The 19,929-nt window shown below is 41.5% G+C and overlaps 1 protein-coding gene across 4 annotated transcripts in view; it reads right to left on the bottom strand.

Moving 5' to 3' along the window:
• Positions 1 to 1,272: 1,272 nt before the first annotated feature.
• The window catches only part of LOC132822821 (transcription factor-like 5 protein), a 38,426-nt gene continuing 19,769 nt past the window's right edge, over positions 1,273 to 19,929 (bottom strand). For 3 of the 4 annotated variants that reach the window (XM_060836176.1, XM_060836177.1, XM_060836178.1), the window contains exons 4-6: positions 4,299 to 4,545; positions 3,330 to 3,471; positions 1,273 to 1,551 (exon numbers count right to left, since the gene is read on the bottom strand). In XM_060836176.1, the coding sequence (XP_060692159.1) occupies positions 1,429 to 1,551; positions 3,330 to 3,471; positions 4,299 to 4,545 (512 nt within the window). In that variant the 3' untranslated portion in view covers positions 1,273 to 1,428. The remainder of the gene's footprint in view (positions 1,552 to 3,329; positions 3,472 to 4,298; positions 4,546 to 19,929) is intronic. The other variant, XM_060836179.1, reaches the window with a different exon arrangement.

Genomic DNA, 19,929 nt, shown 5'->3' with positions numbered 1-19,929 from the left:
GAAAACCCTTCAAGGGTTTAATGTTTAGATTTATTTTGAACATATTAACTAAGAGTTATGCAGTATAACAAATAAATATTAAATATTCTTAAATCATATAGCGCAGTGTACTTGTATAGTGTAAATTAAGAAACAAGTTTATTTTAAATGATTTGGTCATCCTTTATTTTACAGATCAATAGCACCTTCAACAACTAACAAGTCATCGAAATAAAACTGCAAACAGATTTCACTTAATGAATTAACTCTTTTTGTAGAGTAAGGAATCATCGGTGTCACTTAAGGTTTATAATAATTTTGTACTTTAAATATATTGCATAAATGTTAAAGCTTATATAGAATTTAACTATCAGTTTCCACCAAAAAGTACAGCACCCATTGTTCAGAATGGCAAAACATAACCCTCTTCACATGCTTTATTAAAGTGCTTCAGTCTTGTGAAAAAAAAAGTGTTTTATAGTTTTCCCTCAAATTATTGTTGCACGCTTTGAAACCTTTTGGTACAGTAAAACATGCACATTACTGCATTCTGCTATTGCTCCTAAGAGTTTCACCAAGTAGCATTTTAGCTCCGTATTGTTTATCAATAAAACAGATATCTCTCTAACTGTACCTTTACTTTAATAGCAGCATTTAGATGAGGAGTTTTTCAGTGTTAATTACTATGGAAAAATTTTTTAGCCAATGAGCCAAAAATGTGTTTACACAAGTTTAGACATCATACCATTGCAAAGATTATCCAACATCTCTGCTCCAACTGCATTCAATTTAAATGCCAAATATAGACAGGGAAAAAGAAGTCACCTGTGATTTTTATAAACTGTATTAAAAGTTATTCTAGGATAATATTGGAATTTTAATTAAGTCAGCTTTAAATGTTGCTAACTGACTTTCACAGTTAAATTTTCTCTAGTGGACATTCTTATTTGTCTAAACCAGAAAAGCAAGAAGTCTGAGCATGAGAGGGGTACATTTTTGTCACAAGCATTTGCATAGACTGAAGAAGGAGCAATATTTAGGTCATCACCCTGGTTGGCTTTATTGACTGCTCATTTCCTCCAACATAAAAATTGAAAGGGGGTGAAATAAAGTACAAGTAAAAGTTTAAATAAGAATAAAGTATTTCTTTCAGGGATTAGGGGAAGTACAAACAGTTACAACAGTTAGATGGTGAAAATCATAGTGGATTCAACTTTTCTGCCATCATCTTTGATTTTACAGTGCAAGCTTATAGTTATGAACATTGGCAGAGATAAACACTACCAAGCCATTATGCTGGAATAACCAAGGATTTATGGTTATAGTTCTGTCTTTGGCTACATTTATCCATTTTCTGACCCTGAGACCCTGGGTTTTGAATTGGTGAATTGAGCAGACGTGTTAAACTTTGTGCCTCTCTTAAAGCTGCAACTTCACTCACACTTGAGTTCATTTACCTTCCATTACACCATGATTGTGTAAACTGGTAGTTACTGAGTGATCTACTGGTGCTTCTAATCTCGGCTGTTTCAGTCGTCTGCCAGTTTTTCCACAGAAAACACTCTCAAATTCCTTAAAGATAAAGAATATTTAAATATTTGCGATTTATTCTATCAATTGTATTTACATACACAATGTAACTTGATACTAAAAGCAATGAATTTTTAAGTCTAATTTAATGTTATTGCTTTTTTCTTGTAAATCCTGTTCATCTTTAGTGTTTGGTTGATCTACTTCAGTTGTGGAGTTCCCATTCTATCACGATGAGCCATATAGTCACTCATTAAAAAGCACTAAGATGCTTTAATAAGATGCTGATCTTTCAGAAGTATAGTAGCCTGTGCTTAAATGTTTTCTTCTTTACATAGCTCAGATTGTGACATGATCAAGACTATACATGTTGTTGAGTATGGAGGCCAGGACGAGATTTTATCATTTTGAACCTTACCAATAATGAATGGGTGGCCCCACAGGTGGACTCCACTGTATGCTGGCATTCTTTCTTAGAAATTCAGTCAAACATCTGTCCAGTAAAGGCTTCATACATATTTCTCTCACCTGGTTGTATGCTTGCGTTGGGCACGATGTTGATTGTGAGATAAAATGAATTGAATTGGATGCATGGAGACATGGGGATATAGAAGGTGAAAATGCCTATTACTTTCATGTTGGATTATGGGTGCCATTGGCTGGACCAGCATTTATTGCCCATCTCTAATTGCTCTTGAGAAAGTTGTGGTACTTCGTTGAATCACTGCAATCCATTTGATGAAGGTACACCCTCAATGCTGTCAGGTAGGAAATTCCAGGAGTTTGATCAGTAGCTTCAACCACTTCTTGATACCAAATGGAGTGAATCAAATTGGCTGAAGACCGGCATGTGCAATGTTGGTGACCTCAGGAGGTGACCAAGATGGATCACTCATTCGACACTCCTGGATAAAAACTGTTGCAACTGCTTCACCCTTACAGTTTGCACAGATATGATGGGCTCCCCCATCTTTGACAATGGAGATTTATGTGGACCTTCCTCCTCTAGTGAGCTGTTTAATTATGAACTATTCACGACTGGATATGCCATGACTCCAGAGCTTACATCCCGAACCATTGGTGACAGTACTGCTTAGCTCTGTCCCTTGCTCCTTATGCTGTTTAATATGTAAATAGCCCTGTTTTGAATCTTAGAAGGTTGATACCTGACTTTTAGGTATGCCTGATCCTGTTCCTGCCATGCCCTCCTGCACTCTTCATTGAGCCAGAATCAAATTGGTGTCAAACCGTTTGACTTTTGTCTGTTTCCAACATGATTGATAGTGTGCATTTTTGGAGTTTTTGTAGGGTTATAGTTTAAGTTGTGTAATAGTAGATTAGTAATAACTTTAACAACAACACAGAACATAAATTAAGTAAAAACTGCTGAAGCTGCACATCAGAAACAAAAACAGAAGTTGCTGGAAAAAACTCAACAGGTCTGGCAGCATTTGTGGAGACACATTAGACTTAATGTTTTGAGTCAAGTGACCCTTCCTTAAGTGTTATGCAATTAATAAAGCAATTTTTCTGTTTCAGAAAAACCCTGATGTGAAGTGCTTTCTACCTGAACAGCAGCCAGTCAAAAAATTGGTTCCTTTTGGAGCTCAAATATGGATGTTATATTTTTAGGTACAGCTAGTGGAACACTATTAACGGCACACTCTTCTCACTTAGGTTGTAATAACACTGACTGTCAAGGCTCAAATATGAACTTTGGCCATGTGGTGAGGGGCTCCAAGATCCATGGAATGACAGCATATTGTGAGTGACTGGTTTTAGGAGAAAAGGGAAGCATAGTTGGAAAAAATGTAACTTACCTTTTTTAATGTGTCACCATGTTTTTCCTGAATATATTTGAGAAATGCAGTGGTCCATTGTAACGTTGTGGCTTTATCAGTTTCAGAATTGCAGAATGGAACAAGATAATTCAGCTCATCGCAGCAAATACGTATTCTACGCCTGCAAATGAATCACAACTATTATTATTTTGAAAAAACACTTCATCTCTTCCCCATTGTTTACTGAAGACAGTGATTTTTGAGTTACTTTGAGAATCATATTTTGAAGCTATCATATATTGATACAAAATACTGAAGTGTTTCAGTCAGTTATGCTTTAAAAATACATTCATCAATGCTGAAAATCACACAACACCAGGTTATAGTCATACAGGTTTAATTGGAAGCACTAGCTTTCTGAGCGCTGCTCCTTCATCAGGAAAGCTAGTGCTTCCAATTAAACCTGTTGGACTATAACCTTGTGTTGTGTGATTTTTAACTTTGTACACCCCAATCCAACACTGGCATCTCCAAATCATTCATCAATGCATTCACTTACTTTCAATGAACTATTAATCAGAGGTATTTGTAGGTTTCTGAACAAATCTGAGCACACACTATCTCTTATTTCCTTGCTACATTGTGAATTTTCTGAAATCCCATGACGTCTTTTACTCCAATACCTATTTCTAGGTTTTCTTGTAATAATTGTTTGATGTACTATACTTATGATCCACATTTCTCCTCAATAAGTACTTTACATTTCTCTATTGAAATTCATCTGCAATTTGGTAAAAACAAGGACTGCATTTGTCTGTCCAGTTGCCTAAATTTCTAAATCTTGCAAAGCCTTTAGGTTCATCCTCTGGTGTAGACGTATGGGTAGAATGTATGCCTTCTGCACTGCAACAATTCTGTGAAGAACATCATTTGCTCAAAAACGTTAATCTCAATGTTAAATGAGACATCTATCATACTGTTATTTTTCCTACCCCATTTGAGATTCACCTGCGGTCTCTCTCCATTCGATTATGTCTCTCTCTTCGCTGGCAGTTTAGTTCCTGTTGGTTGCCATGTGTAGGGCCAGGGGGAGTTGGATGTGCTGATTGCCATTGCCCACCTTGAGGAACATTTGAGTTTTGGTTTTCTGTCATATTAGTGAGATCATTAAGGACTTTGTGGTCTGATTCTATGCTAGTTTGCCGTGAGCGATTACGACAACGTTTGTTTGTTACCTGCTTGCGTAAAGTTTCATCTGTGGGTGAAAAAAAATTGTGGAACATTTTGTCTTCAATACTATTTGCTTCAAATACTATTCACCAGTAAACTAACAATCATTTAAAATATAAATGGAAATTATACTTATTTGTCAGTGAAAATCTAATCTTGGTTGGAAAAGTGGATGAAATTACACATGTTTCTGGATATGGTAATAGGGTTAATTACATCAAAAGTCATTGAATGGATACCGTGCAATTACATCACTGCATTTAATCACTCCTTAACTAACTGAACTATAATCTGGATTATTGTGAAATAAAATTGGGCACCAGCATCATTACTTGTACGAATGGGAAACTGGGTATCAGGAATAAGTTGCAGCATGAAGAAGATGACTAGTGGAAAATGAGGGCATCAAATCTCAGGCAATTCAGTTTACATTCCTCCATCTATGGTCCGGGGGAGGGGGGAGCTTGCCAACTGGATACAAAATTGGCTTGACGGCAAAAGACAGATAGTTATGGTGAAGGTTTGTTTTTTAGATTGAAGGCCTGTTTTGCACAGGGATCGGTGATGGATCTACTTTTGTTTGTCATTTGTACAAGTGATTTAGAAAAGAATATAGAAAACATAGCCAGTAATTTTGCAGATGACACCAAAGCTGATGGTATATTGGACAGGGAAGATTACAAAGAAATCATAATCAATTGCGTCAACGGGTTGAGGAGTTGCAGATGGAGTTTAATTTGCATCAATGTGAGGCATTGCATTTTGGTAAAAGAAACAAGAGCAGGACTAATTCAATTAAGAGCTGCAAATGTGTTGCTGGTCAAAGCACAGCAGGTCAGGCAGCATCTCAGGAATAGAGAATTCAATTAAGAGTACATCTTGGGTAGCACTGTAGTCTAGGCATTAGATTAGATTACATTCCCGACAGCGTGGAAACAGGCCTCTTGGCCCAATCAGTCCACACTGACCCTCCTAAGAGTAACCCACCCAGACCCATTTCCCTCTTATTAATGAACTTAGCATGGCCAATTCATCTGGCCTGCACATCTTTGTGATGGTGGGAGGAAACCGGAGCACTCAAAGGAAACCTCAGAGGAAACCCATGCAGACATGGAGAGAATGTGCAAACTCCACACAATCAGTCGCCCGAGGCTGGAATTCAACCTGGGACCTTGGTGCTGTGAGGCAGCAGTGCTAACTGATGAGCCACCGTATCGTCCCATGTCCAGTTCTGGTCATGCTGCTATAGGAAGGATATAATTAAGCTAGAGTGGGTTCAGGAAAGATTTACCAGGCTGTTGCTGGGAATGGAGGGTTTGAGTTATAAGGAGAGGCGAGGCAGGCTGGGACTTTATTCACTGGAGCATATGAGGTTGAGGGATAATCTTATAAAGGTGTATAAAATCTTGAGGGTTATAGGTAAGGTGAATTGCAGTTGTTGTTTCCTTAGGGTTGGGGATTTCAATATTCATGGTCATATTTTTAAGGTGAGAGGAGAACAATTTAAAGACAAGGGGCAACTTTTTTTTTACACAGAGTGCTTTGTAGTGGAATGAATTCCCAAAAGAAGTGATGGATGCTGTACAGTTACAATGTTTAAAATACATTTGGATAAGTACATGAATGAGAAATGTTTGGAAGGATATGGGGCAAGAGCTGGCAGTACGGACTAGTTTAATTTGGGATAATGGTCAGCATGGACTGGTTGAACCGCAGGGTCTATTTCCGTGCTATATGACTATGAGCATGACTTTTTCACCATGAGAAGTAAATATAAGGCTGAATATAATTAATGCAACTGGTCTTGCTTTCCTTGCCATGGCAGGATTTTCAAAATTCACTGCATCTGGACTGATTTCATGAAATTAGCACCATTCATATCTGCAGATCTTAACAGGCGACTTGGCAACACCTTCACAGATGGAGTAACTCAATCTGTACAAGGACACTTGCAGCTATGATGTTGCATTGAGGTGACACTCCCAATGACTGCAATGGTTTTATATGGCATTTAATTTTACATTTCTCCTTGCCATGCTGCAACATTTTAATTCGGTCACTTTTTTTTAATGGGAATAGCAAGTTGGAATGACAGAAAAGGCAATTCATGTACCACCTCCACTTCAAAAGACATCAAAAGAGTCATAGATTCATTCAGTATGGAAACAGATCCTTCGGTCCAACCAGTTCACGCCGACCATGCTTCTAAACTAAAACTACTTTCATCTGCCTGCACGTAGCTCATATCCCTGCAAACTTTTCCTATTTAGGAATTTATTCAGATGTCTTTTAAATGTTGTAAATGTACTTGTATCAACCACCTTCTTTCCATATACAAAATCACTCTACATGTGAAAAACTGCTCTTCATGTCCTTTTTAAATCTTTCTCCTCTCACCTTAAGAATATGGCCCATAGTTTTGAACTCTCCCACCAGAGGAAAAAGACCCTTGTCATTCACCTTATCTATGCCCCTCATGATTTTATAAACCTCAATAAAAGGTTATCCCTCAACCTCCTACACTCCAGTGAAAGAAAGAGAGAGTCAGTGAAAGATCTCTTTTAAATTACAAATTTCGTTTTGTGATGACAAAAGGTGTCATCTACGTAGCGGATCCAGATTTTTGGTTTGATGGTTCGTAGGGCTGTTTGTTCTAGTCTTTGCATTACAGCTTTTGCTATGAATCCTGACAGCAGAGAACCCATGGGTGTACCATTGGTTTGTTTGTAGATTATGTTGTTGAAGGTGAAGTGGTTGGTGAGGCACAGGTCCACTAGCTTCATGATGTTTTCGTTGGTAATGTAATTGATGGTGGTTGGGGTACGTGTGATGGTCTCTTCTATAAGAGTGGTTAGTGTTTCCTTTGCCAGGTCGGGGTTGACGGAGGTGAACAGTGCTGTTACGTCGAATGGGATCATTGTTTCGTCTTCCTCTATTTTGGTGTTTGTGATGATTTTTAGGAATGCCTGGGTGAAGTGAATGGAGTGCTGTGACTCTTCTCCTATGTATTTCAGTCTTGCGTGTAGTTCTTTGGACAGTCTGTAAGTTGGTGTTCCGGGTAGTGAGACTATGGATCTGAGGGGGGCTCCTGGTTTATGGATTTTTGGTTGTCCGTCAATTAATTTACCAACAAAAACATCGTGAAGCTAGTGGACCTGTGCCTCACCACCCACTTCACCTTCAACAACATAATCTACAAACAAACCAATGGCACACCCATGGGTTCTCCGCTATCAGGATTCATAGCAGAAGCAGTATTGCAAAGACTAGAACAAACAGCCCTATCAACCATCAAACCAAAAATCTGGATCCGCTACGTAGATGACACCTTTTGTCATCACAAAACGAAATAAGATAGAAGAGACATTTAACATCAACACCACCCTCACAGGCATAAAGTTCACCAAGGAGGAAGAAACCGACAACAAACTTGCATTCCTGGACCTCACAGTCGGAAGAAAGGACAACAGAGAACTACAAACCTGCGCATACAGAAAACCGACAAACACTGACCAAATACTTAACTACACCAGCAACCTCCCAACACACAAAAACGAAGCTGTATCAGAACACTATTCCAATGAGCCACCACACACTGCAGCACAGACGAACTTCGGAAAACAGAGGAGAACCACCTATACAACGTATTCAAGAAGAACGGATACTCAAAATTTACAGTGCGCAGATTCCTCAAGAACAAACCACGACAAGCAGACCAAACACAGCCAGAAACACTAACCACCTTACCATACATCAAAGAAGTTTCAGAAATGACAGCCAGACTACTAAGAACCCTCGGAATCCTAGTATCACACAAACCCACCAACACTCTGAAACAAAAACTAAACAAACTTAAAAGACCCAGTACAATCCATGGACAACACCAACGTCATCTACAAAATTCCATGCAAGGACTGCCACAAACACTACGTAGGACAAACGGAAGAAAGTTAGCCACTAGGATACACGAACACCAGCTAGCCACAAAAAGACACAACACTCTCTCCCTCGTAGCCCTACACACAGATGAAAAAAAACCACCAATTCGACTGGAACAACACATCTATCCTCGGACAGGCTAAGCAAAGACATGCCAGAGAATTCCTAGAGGCCTGGCACTCCAACGACAACACCATAAACAAACACATAGATCTAGATACCATTTATCAACCCCTCAGAAAACGAACAGGAAATGACATCACCACAAACCCCAGGAACCCCATCCAGGACAAACAAATAAATAGAAAGCAGGAGACAACAGCTTCGCTTCACTTGGAGGTCACCACTGATGATGTTACCTAGCCAAGTAATGAAACGTCTGGATATCAAACCTACAGCTAAGCGAGCAATCCTACACCCTAGTTATTGACAGTAAAATTAGTAGTTAAGGAATACTAGGACCCTTGCTTTTTATCAGTCAAAAGAGAGATGGTAAAATTAGGGAGATTATGTTGGAGCTGTACAGAACTTTGGTTAGATCCACAGCTGAAGTACTATTTGCAGTTCTAGTCTCTACACTATAGCAAAGATGCGATCGCATTGTAGGGGGTACAGAGGAGTTTCACCAGGATGTTATCTGAGATGGAAGACTTTAGTTATGAAGAAAGGCTGGATAAGCTTGGGTTGTTTTCTTAGGAACAGATAATGTTGAGAGGGGACTTGATACAGATGTATAAGAGTATGAGGGACATAGACAAGGCCAAGCAGGTGATTCTCTCAGTCACAGGGTCAATAATAAAGGGACATAATTTTAAGGCAAAAGGCATGCGTTTTAGAGAGGATTTGAGAAAAAAAAATTATCCAGAGGATGCTGAGAGTCTGGAATGCACTGACTGAGAGGGTAGTTAAGGTAGGTAACCTCAAAACCTTTAAAAAGCACTTGGATGAGCAAGTACTTGAAATTTGGTAGTATTCAAGGCTATGGACCTTGTGCTGGAAAGTGGGACTAATGCAGTTAGTATAGCTTTGGTGATACAGATTTGTAGGGCTGAAGGCCTCTTCCATACTGTGTGGTTCTATGAAAATGTCTCTCATTCTGAATTGATTTGTTGTAGAAGCTACATTGATAACGTCAATAAAATTCTGTTGCATGCCAAAGAAAACTAGGATTCTTAGCTACAAGAGACATTAGCCCAACTTAAACAATCATCCTAATGCTTGCATAGTATGTAGTACCCTATCACAGTTGAATTTACTAATAAAAATAATAGAATCCCAATGCCACTTTTCCTGCTTATAATGCTGAGAAATAATTGTTCAAGCTTCAATGCGACCCCACAGGGAACAAAGGTATGAAACATTTTATTTTTGCAAATAGTAACATTTCTTTATGAATAGGAAATATTTAGCTTAGCTAGTTAATTACCTCCTGCTGTTGCAGAAACTTTCATACTTCATTGGGAAAAAATTGCCTTGGTTTGATGTGTAATTTAGCTTAAATTGGATAAGTACTGTAAATACAGTTTAAACTTTAATATTACATGTATGGAAAGGAGAGTAGCTAAAGTAAATGTTGGTCTCCAAAACACAGACAGGAGAAATTGCCATGAAGAATAAAAACTTGGCAGAGATCCTGAAATATTGAGAGTTAGAAAGCACAAATTACACACTAAAAAGGAGCACACAAAGGCGCTAAAAAAAAGTGAGGAACCTAAGCTAATATGAAGAGACAAAAAGAATTGGAGAAACGTAAGGAACTAAAGTCTGAAACAACGGAAACCCTGATGGTCTACATCATAGGGTCTAAAAGAGGTGGCTACAGATATTCTGGATGAAACCCCTCCATCCCAGAACTGTCCCAGCAGACTGTAAACTAGCTGAAGTAACTTCACTTTTCAGGAAGTCGGAAAAAAAGGGAGAGGCCAATTGGTTTGAAATCAGTAATTGGGAAAATACTGGAAGCCATTCTTAAGAACTTTTAACAATGCACTAATCATTGTATCACTAAATAAAGTTTTACAAAAGGGAAACTACGTTTGACAAATACATTAGAAATTTGAGGATGTAACAAGAAGGATTAATAAAAGGGGCACTAGTAGATCCGATTATACTTCGATTTCTAAAAGCATACAATAAGATGCCCCACACACAAGATTAACATTCTAGATCAGAGCTCATGAGTTAGGGTTATATATTAGCATGAATAGAGCTGTTTATTGCAAAGATAGGATATGGAGACAAATGGGCAATTCAAGTTTGCAGGTAATGACCACTGGCATGTTGCAAACATCAGTGGCAAGGCCTCAGCTATTTGTAATAAGTATCAAAGATTTAAGACAAACAGACCATGGATATTTATGCTCGAGACCAAGTATTTATATTTGATGATGATGTTGGGTGGAGATCTAAGCTGAGACAAAAGACAGAGATTGCAAAGTGATGTAGAAAAGTTCAATGGTCGGGTGATGAAATGTCAGGTGGAGCATAAACTGGGAAAATGTCAGTTTATTCACTTTGATTGTAAGAATGGAAAGCGATTTTTTTTAAAAAGGCATAAAATTTGTAAAAGGTGATGTTCAGAGATACTAGTAAAAAGAATATATATATTTTGACGTTTTCCAAAGAATGAAGGCAGAGTGGTTAATGTTGTCTATGTGGACTTCTATAAGGCAATCTTCAATGTTCTGCACAGTAGACTGGTTAGCAAGGTTAGATCACGTGGAGTAGAGGGAAAACTAGCTATTCTGATAAAAAATTGGTTTGAAGGGTAGGAGACAGAGGGTGGTGTGGACGGGTTGCCTCTCAGACTAGAGGCCTGTGATCAATGTTGTGCTGCAAGGATGAGTGTTCAGTACAATGCTTTTTGATATTTATATAATTGATTTTGATGCGAGCACTGGAGGTATGATTAGTAAGTTTGCAGATGACACCAAAATTGGTGGTGTCGTGGACAGCGAAGAAGGTTACCTCAGAGTGCAAAGGGACCTTGATCAGATGGGTGAACAGGCTGAGTAGTGGCAGATGTAACTTAATTTAGTTAAATGAGGTGCTGCATATTGGTAGGGCAAATCTAGGCAGGTCTTATACACTCAATGGTAGGGTTCAGCGGAATGTTGCTGAACAAAGAGACCTTCGGGTGCAAGTTTACAGCTTCTTGAAAGTGGAGTCGGAGGTAGATAGGATAGTGAAGAAGGCACTGAGTATAGGAGTTGGGAGACCATGTTCTACATGGCCGCACAATCGGTGAGACCACTTTTAGAATACGTGTTCATTCAAGGATGTTGCCAGGGTTGAAGGGTTTGAGCTACAGGGAGAGGCTGATTAGGCTGGGGTTATTTTCAATGGAGTGTCACAGAATTTGGGGGGGGGGGGGGTTCGGAGGGTGTCCTTAGAGGTTTAAAAATTCAGTAGGGGCATGGATAGGACGAATAGTCAAGGTTATTTCCTCAAAGTATGGGAGTCCAAAACCAGACGGCATAGGTTTAAAGTGAGAGGGGAAAGGTTTAAAAGGGACTTAAGGGACATTTTTCATGCAGAGGGTGGTGTGTGCATAGAATGAGCTGGCAAAGGGAGTGGTAGAGACAGGTATACAATTACAACATTTAAAAGGCATCTGGATGGGTATATGAATTGGAAAGGTTTAGAGCGAGCAAACCTACATCCAGAACCTTAACCTGAGCTACAAATCTTCTCAAAACTTGCTAAGACCTATGGGCACAAATCTTCAAACTTGCTGAGGGTTGAGAGGGATATGGGCCAAATTCTGGCAAACGGGAATAGATAAATGTAGAATATCTGGTCAGTATGTACAAGATGAATCGAAGGGTCTGTTTCTGTGCTGAACACCTCTATGACTGTAAATGAGCTAGCAAAGGTTAGGATTTCTTGACTATTTATAATTGACCTTGAAATGAGTGGTTTGCTAGTTAACAACTGACCACAAATATGTAGGCCGCACCAGGCAAGGATGGCATATCTTCTTAATTGAAGTCAAATTCCACCGTGGGTCAGATACGAACCCATGTCTCTAGAACATTAGTTTGGACCTCTGGATAAATTTCCTAGAGTTAGTGCAGTAAAGGTTCATGACTAGATTGGTACTTAGAACAGCAGATCAAGTAAATTGGGCCTATTAATTTGTAAATTTTCAACAAGAGGGGGGTTCCTTGAAAAATCAGAAGAATCTAAAGGGTTTTGATCGAGCAGAGTTTGAAGACTGCTTCCCTAGATTGGGGAATCTAAAGCAAGGCTGTACAACCTGACATGATCTGATCATTTAGGACTGAGATGAAGAAAATATATTCACTCAAAAGTTAAAAATATTTAGAATTCTCCATGACTCAGGGTATTCTTGGATTTAGGAGCAGGACTGGCTATGGAAAGGCTGTAGTCACGCCTGCGCATGGATCGGAAGTGTTCTACAAGCAGTCACCCAGTCTATATTTGTTTTCTCAATGTAAAGTAGGTCACATTGGGTGTAGTGAATACAAAAAACCAGATCGAAGGAGATATAGGTGAAATGGAAAGACTGTTGTTTAGGCTCTTGGATGGCGAGCAGGGTGCAGATGAAGGACAGGTGTACATCTCCAGCCGTTACATGGGAAGGTGCCGTGGGAAGGGGGTGGGGTTGGTGGTCGAGGGATGGACTAAGGTGGAATCCAGACAGGGAGTGTGAGGAGAAGATGTGTGTGATGGTGGCATTCTGCTGGAGTTATACAAAATGGCAGATAATTATCTTTTGAATGCAGTGGTGGAATGAAAAGTGAGGACAAGGGGGACCCAATCACACTATTGAGAGTGATGGGAAGGGTTGAAGGCCCTGCCAACCACAGCGGGCAAGAAACCACCGTTACGGAAGCCTGGTCAGCAGTGCTGTTTTGGATGCTGGCATCATCCAAATAGTTATGACGTAGGCTGGGAGAACGGGATGGAATCCTTGCAGGATTCTTTACCTTGTGGAGGATCAATGCCAACGCTCAGACACTTCTTCCTACCTCCCCTTGGACTGTGACCCCACATCTGAACGTCAAGCCATTGTTGCCAGGACTGTCACTGACCTCATTACCTCTGGAGATCTTCCCCTCCCCGGTCTCCAACCTTATAAGAGCTGTTGTGAAAGTTGATGTGGAAGTCAGTGGCCTGGCAGTGGAAGTTTATTGCCCGAAATGGAATGGAGAGGTCAAGGAAAGGAAGAGAAGTGTTAGAAATGGACTGTGTGCAAGTTACAGAAAATGTGTAAATTGGAGGCAAAATGAACAAATTTTTCAAGGACCAGGCGGCACTGAAATAGTTTTTTATGTGCCAAGAAAAGAGTTGAGGAAGTGGGCCAGTATGGGACTGAAACAAGGATTGTTCCACCCACAGAGAGGAAGGATTAACTGGGATGCATGTGGGGTGCTCTAGCCACTCCTTTGTCTTGGCAGAAGGGACATGAATTAAAGGGGGACTTGTTTAATGAGAGAACAGGTTCAGCCAAGTGGAGGAGAGTGGTGGTGGATGGAGGCTTCTTCCTTAACTGGAAAAATCAAGAGCTCTCAGACTATCCTGGTGGGAAATGAAGATATACAGGGATTCGACATCCATGATGAAGAGGAGGTAGTTTGAGCCAGCGAACTGGAAATTGTCAATATGGCGGACAGCATTAGAGGAATCGTGGATGCAGATGGACTGGGTCTGGACAGGGAGAATGGAGTCACGATAGGGGGAAGTGAGCTCAGTGAGGCAGTAACAGGCTCATATGCTGGGCTTACTGGTAGCCTGCTTTGTGAATTTTTTTTTAAGTATCCCTACAGTGTGGAAACAGGCCCTTCGCCCCAACAAACTCCACACTGACCCTCAAACAGTAATCCACCCAGACCCAGTCCCCCAATCTATTACTCTACATTTATCCCTGATTAATGCACCTAACCTACACATCCCTAAACACTATGTACGATTTAGCATGGCCGATTCACCTCACCTACACATGTTTTGGATTATGGGAGAAAACCGGAACACCCAGAGGAAACCCACACAGACACAAGGAGAACGTGCAAACTCCACACAGACAGTTGCCCGAGGCTGGAATTGAATCTGGCCCCTGGCGCTGTGAGACAATGGTGTTAACCACTGAGCCACTGTGCTGTCCTTTTGAGAAGGAGGCAGAAGCAGGCTGTCCTGGGTTGGGAAATTATAAGGTTGGAGCTAATGTGAAGGGAAGTCCTCTGTTGGTAATGAGGTTGGTGACAGTCTTGACAACAGTAGCTTGATGTTCAGATGTGTGGTCATGGTCTAAGAGCAGGTAGGAAGAAAGTTGGTATGGAGCTTCCACCAGGTAAAGATCAGTTCGCTCGACTATAATGGCTTCACCCTTGACGGTGGGTTTAACGACAAGGGTGGAGCCATTGTAGTCGAGCGGACTGATCTTTACCTTGTGGAAGCTCCATACTAACTTTCTTCCTTCCTGCCCTTGTACCATGGCTCCACATCTCAACATCGGCTTTGACGACAAAGTTGGGTTGGACCTGAGAGAATGAAGTGTGGAAATTTCAGAAGGACACATGTCAGACTAGGTGAAAGGTGCAGAGAAATTGAGATGGCTGATGTGATGCTGACAGTTGTCAATGAAGAGATCAAGAACAGGTGAGAGGCCGGAGAAGGAGTTCAAGTGGAGGGTGAATGCTGCAGGCAGGTGTGTGTGTGGATTCCTGCCTGAAGGAGTGAGTACAGAGATGGAAGCGGCAGAAAAACAATTCTACATTATGGTGGGCCCGAATTTCATTAATGTAGGGATGTAAGGAGGACAGTATATTCAGGCTCAGAGAGGAAGGTCAGGAGGTATGCTGAAAACACGGGAAGGACTAGGTTTGGTGGGATGAAGAGGTGACCTTTGAGGGACAGAAAAGGATGACATCTGAGGGCTGGAAAGGGATGGATGCTAAAGGACAGTGAGGGATCTGCACTGAGTGACAGGAGGGGGATGAGGTCCGAGAGGCATAAAGGGGAGGACGGTGCAGGACGGGTGTTGCAGTCCATAAGTTGCTGGAGCTTGCGAGCCTTGATGACTGGAAGAAAAAGTCTTTTGTTGAAGCATTGGATGAGATGAAGGATGAAGGGAAACTGGGGAAAGCACAAAGTTAAAAACCACACAACACCAGGTTATAGTCCACCAGGTTTAATTGGAAACACTAGCTTTCGGAGTGCTGCTCCTTCATCAGGTGATAAAGGAGCCACTTAATGAAGGAGCGGCGCTCTGAAAGCTAGTGCTTCCAATTAAACCTGTTGGACTATAACCTGGTGTTGTGTGATTTTTAAACTTTGTACACCCCAGCCCAACACCGGCATCTCCAAATCATGTGGAAAGCACAGCTTTGAGAGAGGGTGAGTTGATGTTGCTTCAGAGTGGGATTATGTATGCACATATGATGGCATATGCCACTGATCGCAAGATGTGAGGGAACAGCAGTCTGAAGAACATTGTACGTCCTGGAGAAACTTGCAATTTTGGATTCAAAACAAAGGTGAAACTTGAAATCCATGTAGGGTTTGTCTAAGTCGTTGACAGTCACTGTGAAAGGAAACATAGCTGTGAAAGCATGGTTTGGAAAGTAATGTAGATGTACAAAGTGGAACAGAGAGCTGGAATTCCTGACGGAGAGAACAGCAAGACTTATTTTAAGATTCCCTACAGTGTGGAAATAGGCTCTTCGGCCCAACCAGTCCATACTGACCTTCCGACGAGTAACCCACCCAGGCCCATTTCCCTCTGACTAATGCGCCTAACACTATGGGCAATTTAGCATGGCCAATTTATCTGACCTGCACATCTTTGGACTGAGAGAGAAAACCGGAGCACCCGGAGGAAACCCACTCAGACACGGAGAATGTGCAAACTCCACACAGACAGTCACCCAAGGCTGGAATCGAACCTGGGACCTTAGTGCTGTGAAGCAGCAGTGCTAACAACTGAGCCTCCGTGCCACTCCACTTCAGAGTGGGCATTCCTTGAAGACATGTCATAGAGATGTACAGCATGGAAACAGACCCCTCGGTCCAACCAGTCCATGCCGACCAGATATCCCAATCCAATCTAGTCCCACCTGCCAGCACCTGGCCCATATCCCTCCAAACCCTTCCTATTCATAAACCCATCCAAATGCCTTCTAAATGTTACAATTGTACCAGCCTCCACCACATCCTCTAGCAGCTCATTCCATACACGTACTCCCCTCTGCATGAAAAAGTTGCCCCTTAGGTCCCTTTAATATCTTTCCCTTCTCACCCTAAACCTATGCCCTCTAGTTCTGGACTCCCTGACCCCAGGGAAAAAACTTTGTCTATTTACCCTATCCATGCCCCTCAAATTTGTAAACCTCTAGAAGGTCACCCCTCAGCCTCCGACGCTCCAGGGAAAACAGCCCCAGCCTGTTCAGCCTCTCCCTATAGCTCAGATCCTCCAACCCTGGCAACATCCTTGTGAATCTTTTCTGAACACTTTCAAGTTTCACATTTTTTCGATAGGAAGGAGACCAGAATTGCACACAATATTCTAACAGTGACCTAAACAATGTCCTGTACAGCTGCAACATGACCTCCCAACTCCTGTACTCAATAATCTGACCAATAAAGGAAAGCGTACCAAACGCCTTCTTCACTATCCTACCTGCGACTCCACTTTCAAGGAGCTATGAACCTGCACTCCAAGGTCTCTTTGTTCAGCAACACTCCCTAGGACCTTACCATTAAAGGGTTTTTACAAATATATTAAGGACAAAAGTGAGAGAATAAGGCCCCTCAAAAGATCAGCAAGGCGGCCTTTGTGTGGGGCCACAGAAAATGGGGGAGATACTAAATGAATATTTTGCATCAGTATTTACTGTGGAAAGGGAGATGGAAGATATAGACTGTATGAAAATAGATGATGACATCTTCCAAAATGTCCAGTTTACAGAGGAGGAAATGCTGGATGTCTTGAAACGGTTGAAAGTGGATAAATCCCCAGGACCTCATCAGGTGTACCCGAGAACTCTGTGGGATGCTAGAGAAGTGATTGCTGGGCCTCTTACGGAGATATTTGTATCATCGATAGTCACAGGTGAGATGTAGGAAAACTGGAGGTTGGCAAATGTGGTGCCACTGTTTAAGAAGGGCAGTAAAGACAAGCCAGGGAACTATAGACCAGTGGGTTTGACCTCAGTGGTGGACAAGTTGTTGGAGGGAATCCTGAGGGACAGGATGTACATGTATTTGGAAAGGCAAGGACTGATTAGGGATAATCATCATGGCTTTGTGCGTGGGAAATCATGTCTCACAAACTTGATGGACTCTTTTGAAGAAGTAACAAAGATGATTGATGAGGGCAGAGCAGTAGATGTGATCTATATTGACTTCAGTAAGGCATTCGACAAGGTTCCCCATGGGAGACCGATTAGCAAGCTTAGGTCACAAGGAATACAGGGAGAACTAGCCATTTGGATACAGAACTGGTTCAAAAGTAGAAGACAAAGGGTGGTGGTGGAGGGCTGTTTTTCAGACTGAAGGCCTGTGACCATTGGAGTGCCACAAGGATCGGTGCTGGGCCCTCTACTTTGTCATTTGCATAAATGATTTGGATGCAAGCAGAAAAGGTACAGTTAGTAAGTTTGCAGATGACACCAAAATCGGAGGTGTAGTGGACAGCGAAGAGGGTTACCTCAGATTACAACAGGATCTGGACCAGACGAGCCAATGGGCTAAGTGGCAGATGGACTTTAATTCAAATAAATGCGAGGTGCTGCATTTTGGGAAAGCAAATCTTAGCAGGACTTATACACTTAATGGTAAGGTCCTAGGGAGTGTTGCTGAATAAAGAAACCTTGAAGTACACATGTGGCAATCGATTAACACAAAATAGGAGAAAATTACTGCAGTTGCCAGAATCCATGGAGAGAGACAGCAAGCTGACATTTGAGTCTAGATAACTCTTCAGAGTTGATGTGGAGTGTGGAAGGGGCAGCATTTATGCAATGGTGGGGTGGGTGGAGTGCTGGGGGAGAAAGGGTGTTGATAATCTAGGTTACATTATCAGAATGTGAGAATGGCATAACCACAGTGTGTCTAACTGTCAAATTGGAGAGAACAGACAGCCCCACGGGAGGGGGGGAAGAGGGGAGAGAGGACATTGTGACAGAGAATGGAACAAGTAAAGCTAAAAGAAAAGGAAGGAACAGGAGTGGGTTCACAATCTGGAAGTGTTGAATTCAATATCAAGTCCAGAAGGTTGTAACATTTGAGAGATCATTCAAAAGTCAGATAACAGCAGTGAAGAAGTTGTTCTTGAATCTGTTCAAAAGTGTATTCAAACTTTTATATCTTCTGCCCAAATGGAAGAGGGTGGAAGAGAGTATAACTAGGGTGGAAGGAGTCTTTGATTATGCTGGTTGCTTTCCCGAGGCAGCAGGAAGTATAGATGGAGTAAATGGATGAAAGTTTGGTTTGTGTGGGGACTGGGCTGTATTCACGATTCTCTGTAGTCATTTGCAGTCTGGTTGCTATACCATGCTGTGATGCATCTATAAAAATTGCTAAGAGTTGTTGTGGACATGCTAAATTTCCCTAGCCTGCTGAGGAAATAGAACCACTGTTGTGCTCTCTTGACTGTTGCATCGATTTGGGTGGACCAGGCCAAATTGTTGGTAATCATCACTCCCAGGAATTTGACGCTTTCTACCATTTCAACCTTCGCACCATTGATGCATGCATGGGCATACCCTTCGCTTTGCTTTTGGACATCAGTGACCAGCTCCAGCTTTTGCTGACGTAGATGGAGAGATTTCTATCTTCATACCAATCTCTTGCACAGAATCTCTTCCTGTAGTCTGTCGCGGTCGTTGTTTGAGATCCAACGTACAACAGTGGTGTTGTTAGCAAACATGGAAATAAAGTTAGAACTGAATTTGGCCACACAGTCACAAGGAGTGAAGAAGGGGGTTGAGTACGCAGCCTTGTGGGATGCTGGTGTTGACAGTAATGGTGGAGGTGTTGTCACCTCTGGGTCAGGAAGTTATGAATCCAGTTACAGAGGGGGAACTGAGACCTAGGTCTCAAAGTGTAGAGATTGAAATTATGGTGTTAAAGGCCAAACTGTAGTCAATAAGTAGGAGCCTGACATAGGTGTTTGTTATCCAGATGTTACAGGTATGAGAGTTGGGTCGGGGGATGGCGTCCACTGTGGACCTGTTGAGCTGTTGGGCAATTTGCAAAGGATCAAAGGTAATTTGGTAGGCTGAAGTTGATGTGTGCCATGACGAACCTCTCAAAGCATTGCATATTTATGGAGGTCAGAACCATTGGGCAGTAGTCATGGAGGCACACTGCATGACACCAGGACTGCTATTACAAAGAAAGGAACAACTTCTTGGAAACTTGGACATTCTGGAAAAATAATGCTTGGAGGTTTAATGTACGAGTTAAAAAAAGCTAATTACAGTGAATTGTCATCTTGTATACTTTG

Source organism: Hemiscyllium ocellatum, chromosome 15 (genome assembly GCF_020745735.1).
Source record: "Hemiscyllium ocellatum isolate sHemOce1 chromosome 15, sHemOce1.pat.X.cur, whole genome shotgun sequence".
Taxonomy (NCBI): domain Eukaryota; kingdom Metazoa; phylum Chordata; class Chondrichthyes; order Orectolobiformes; family Hemiscylliidae; genus Hemiscyllium; species Hemiscyllium ocellatum.
The sequence above is the reverse complement of the archived record's forward strand: the minus strand, read 5'-3'. Positions and strand labels throughout refer to the sequence as shown.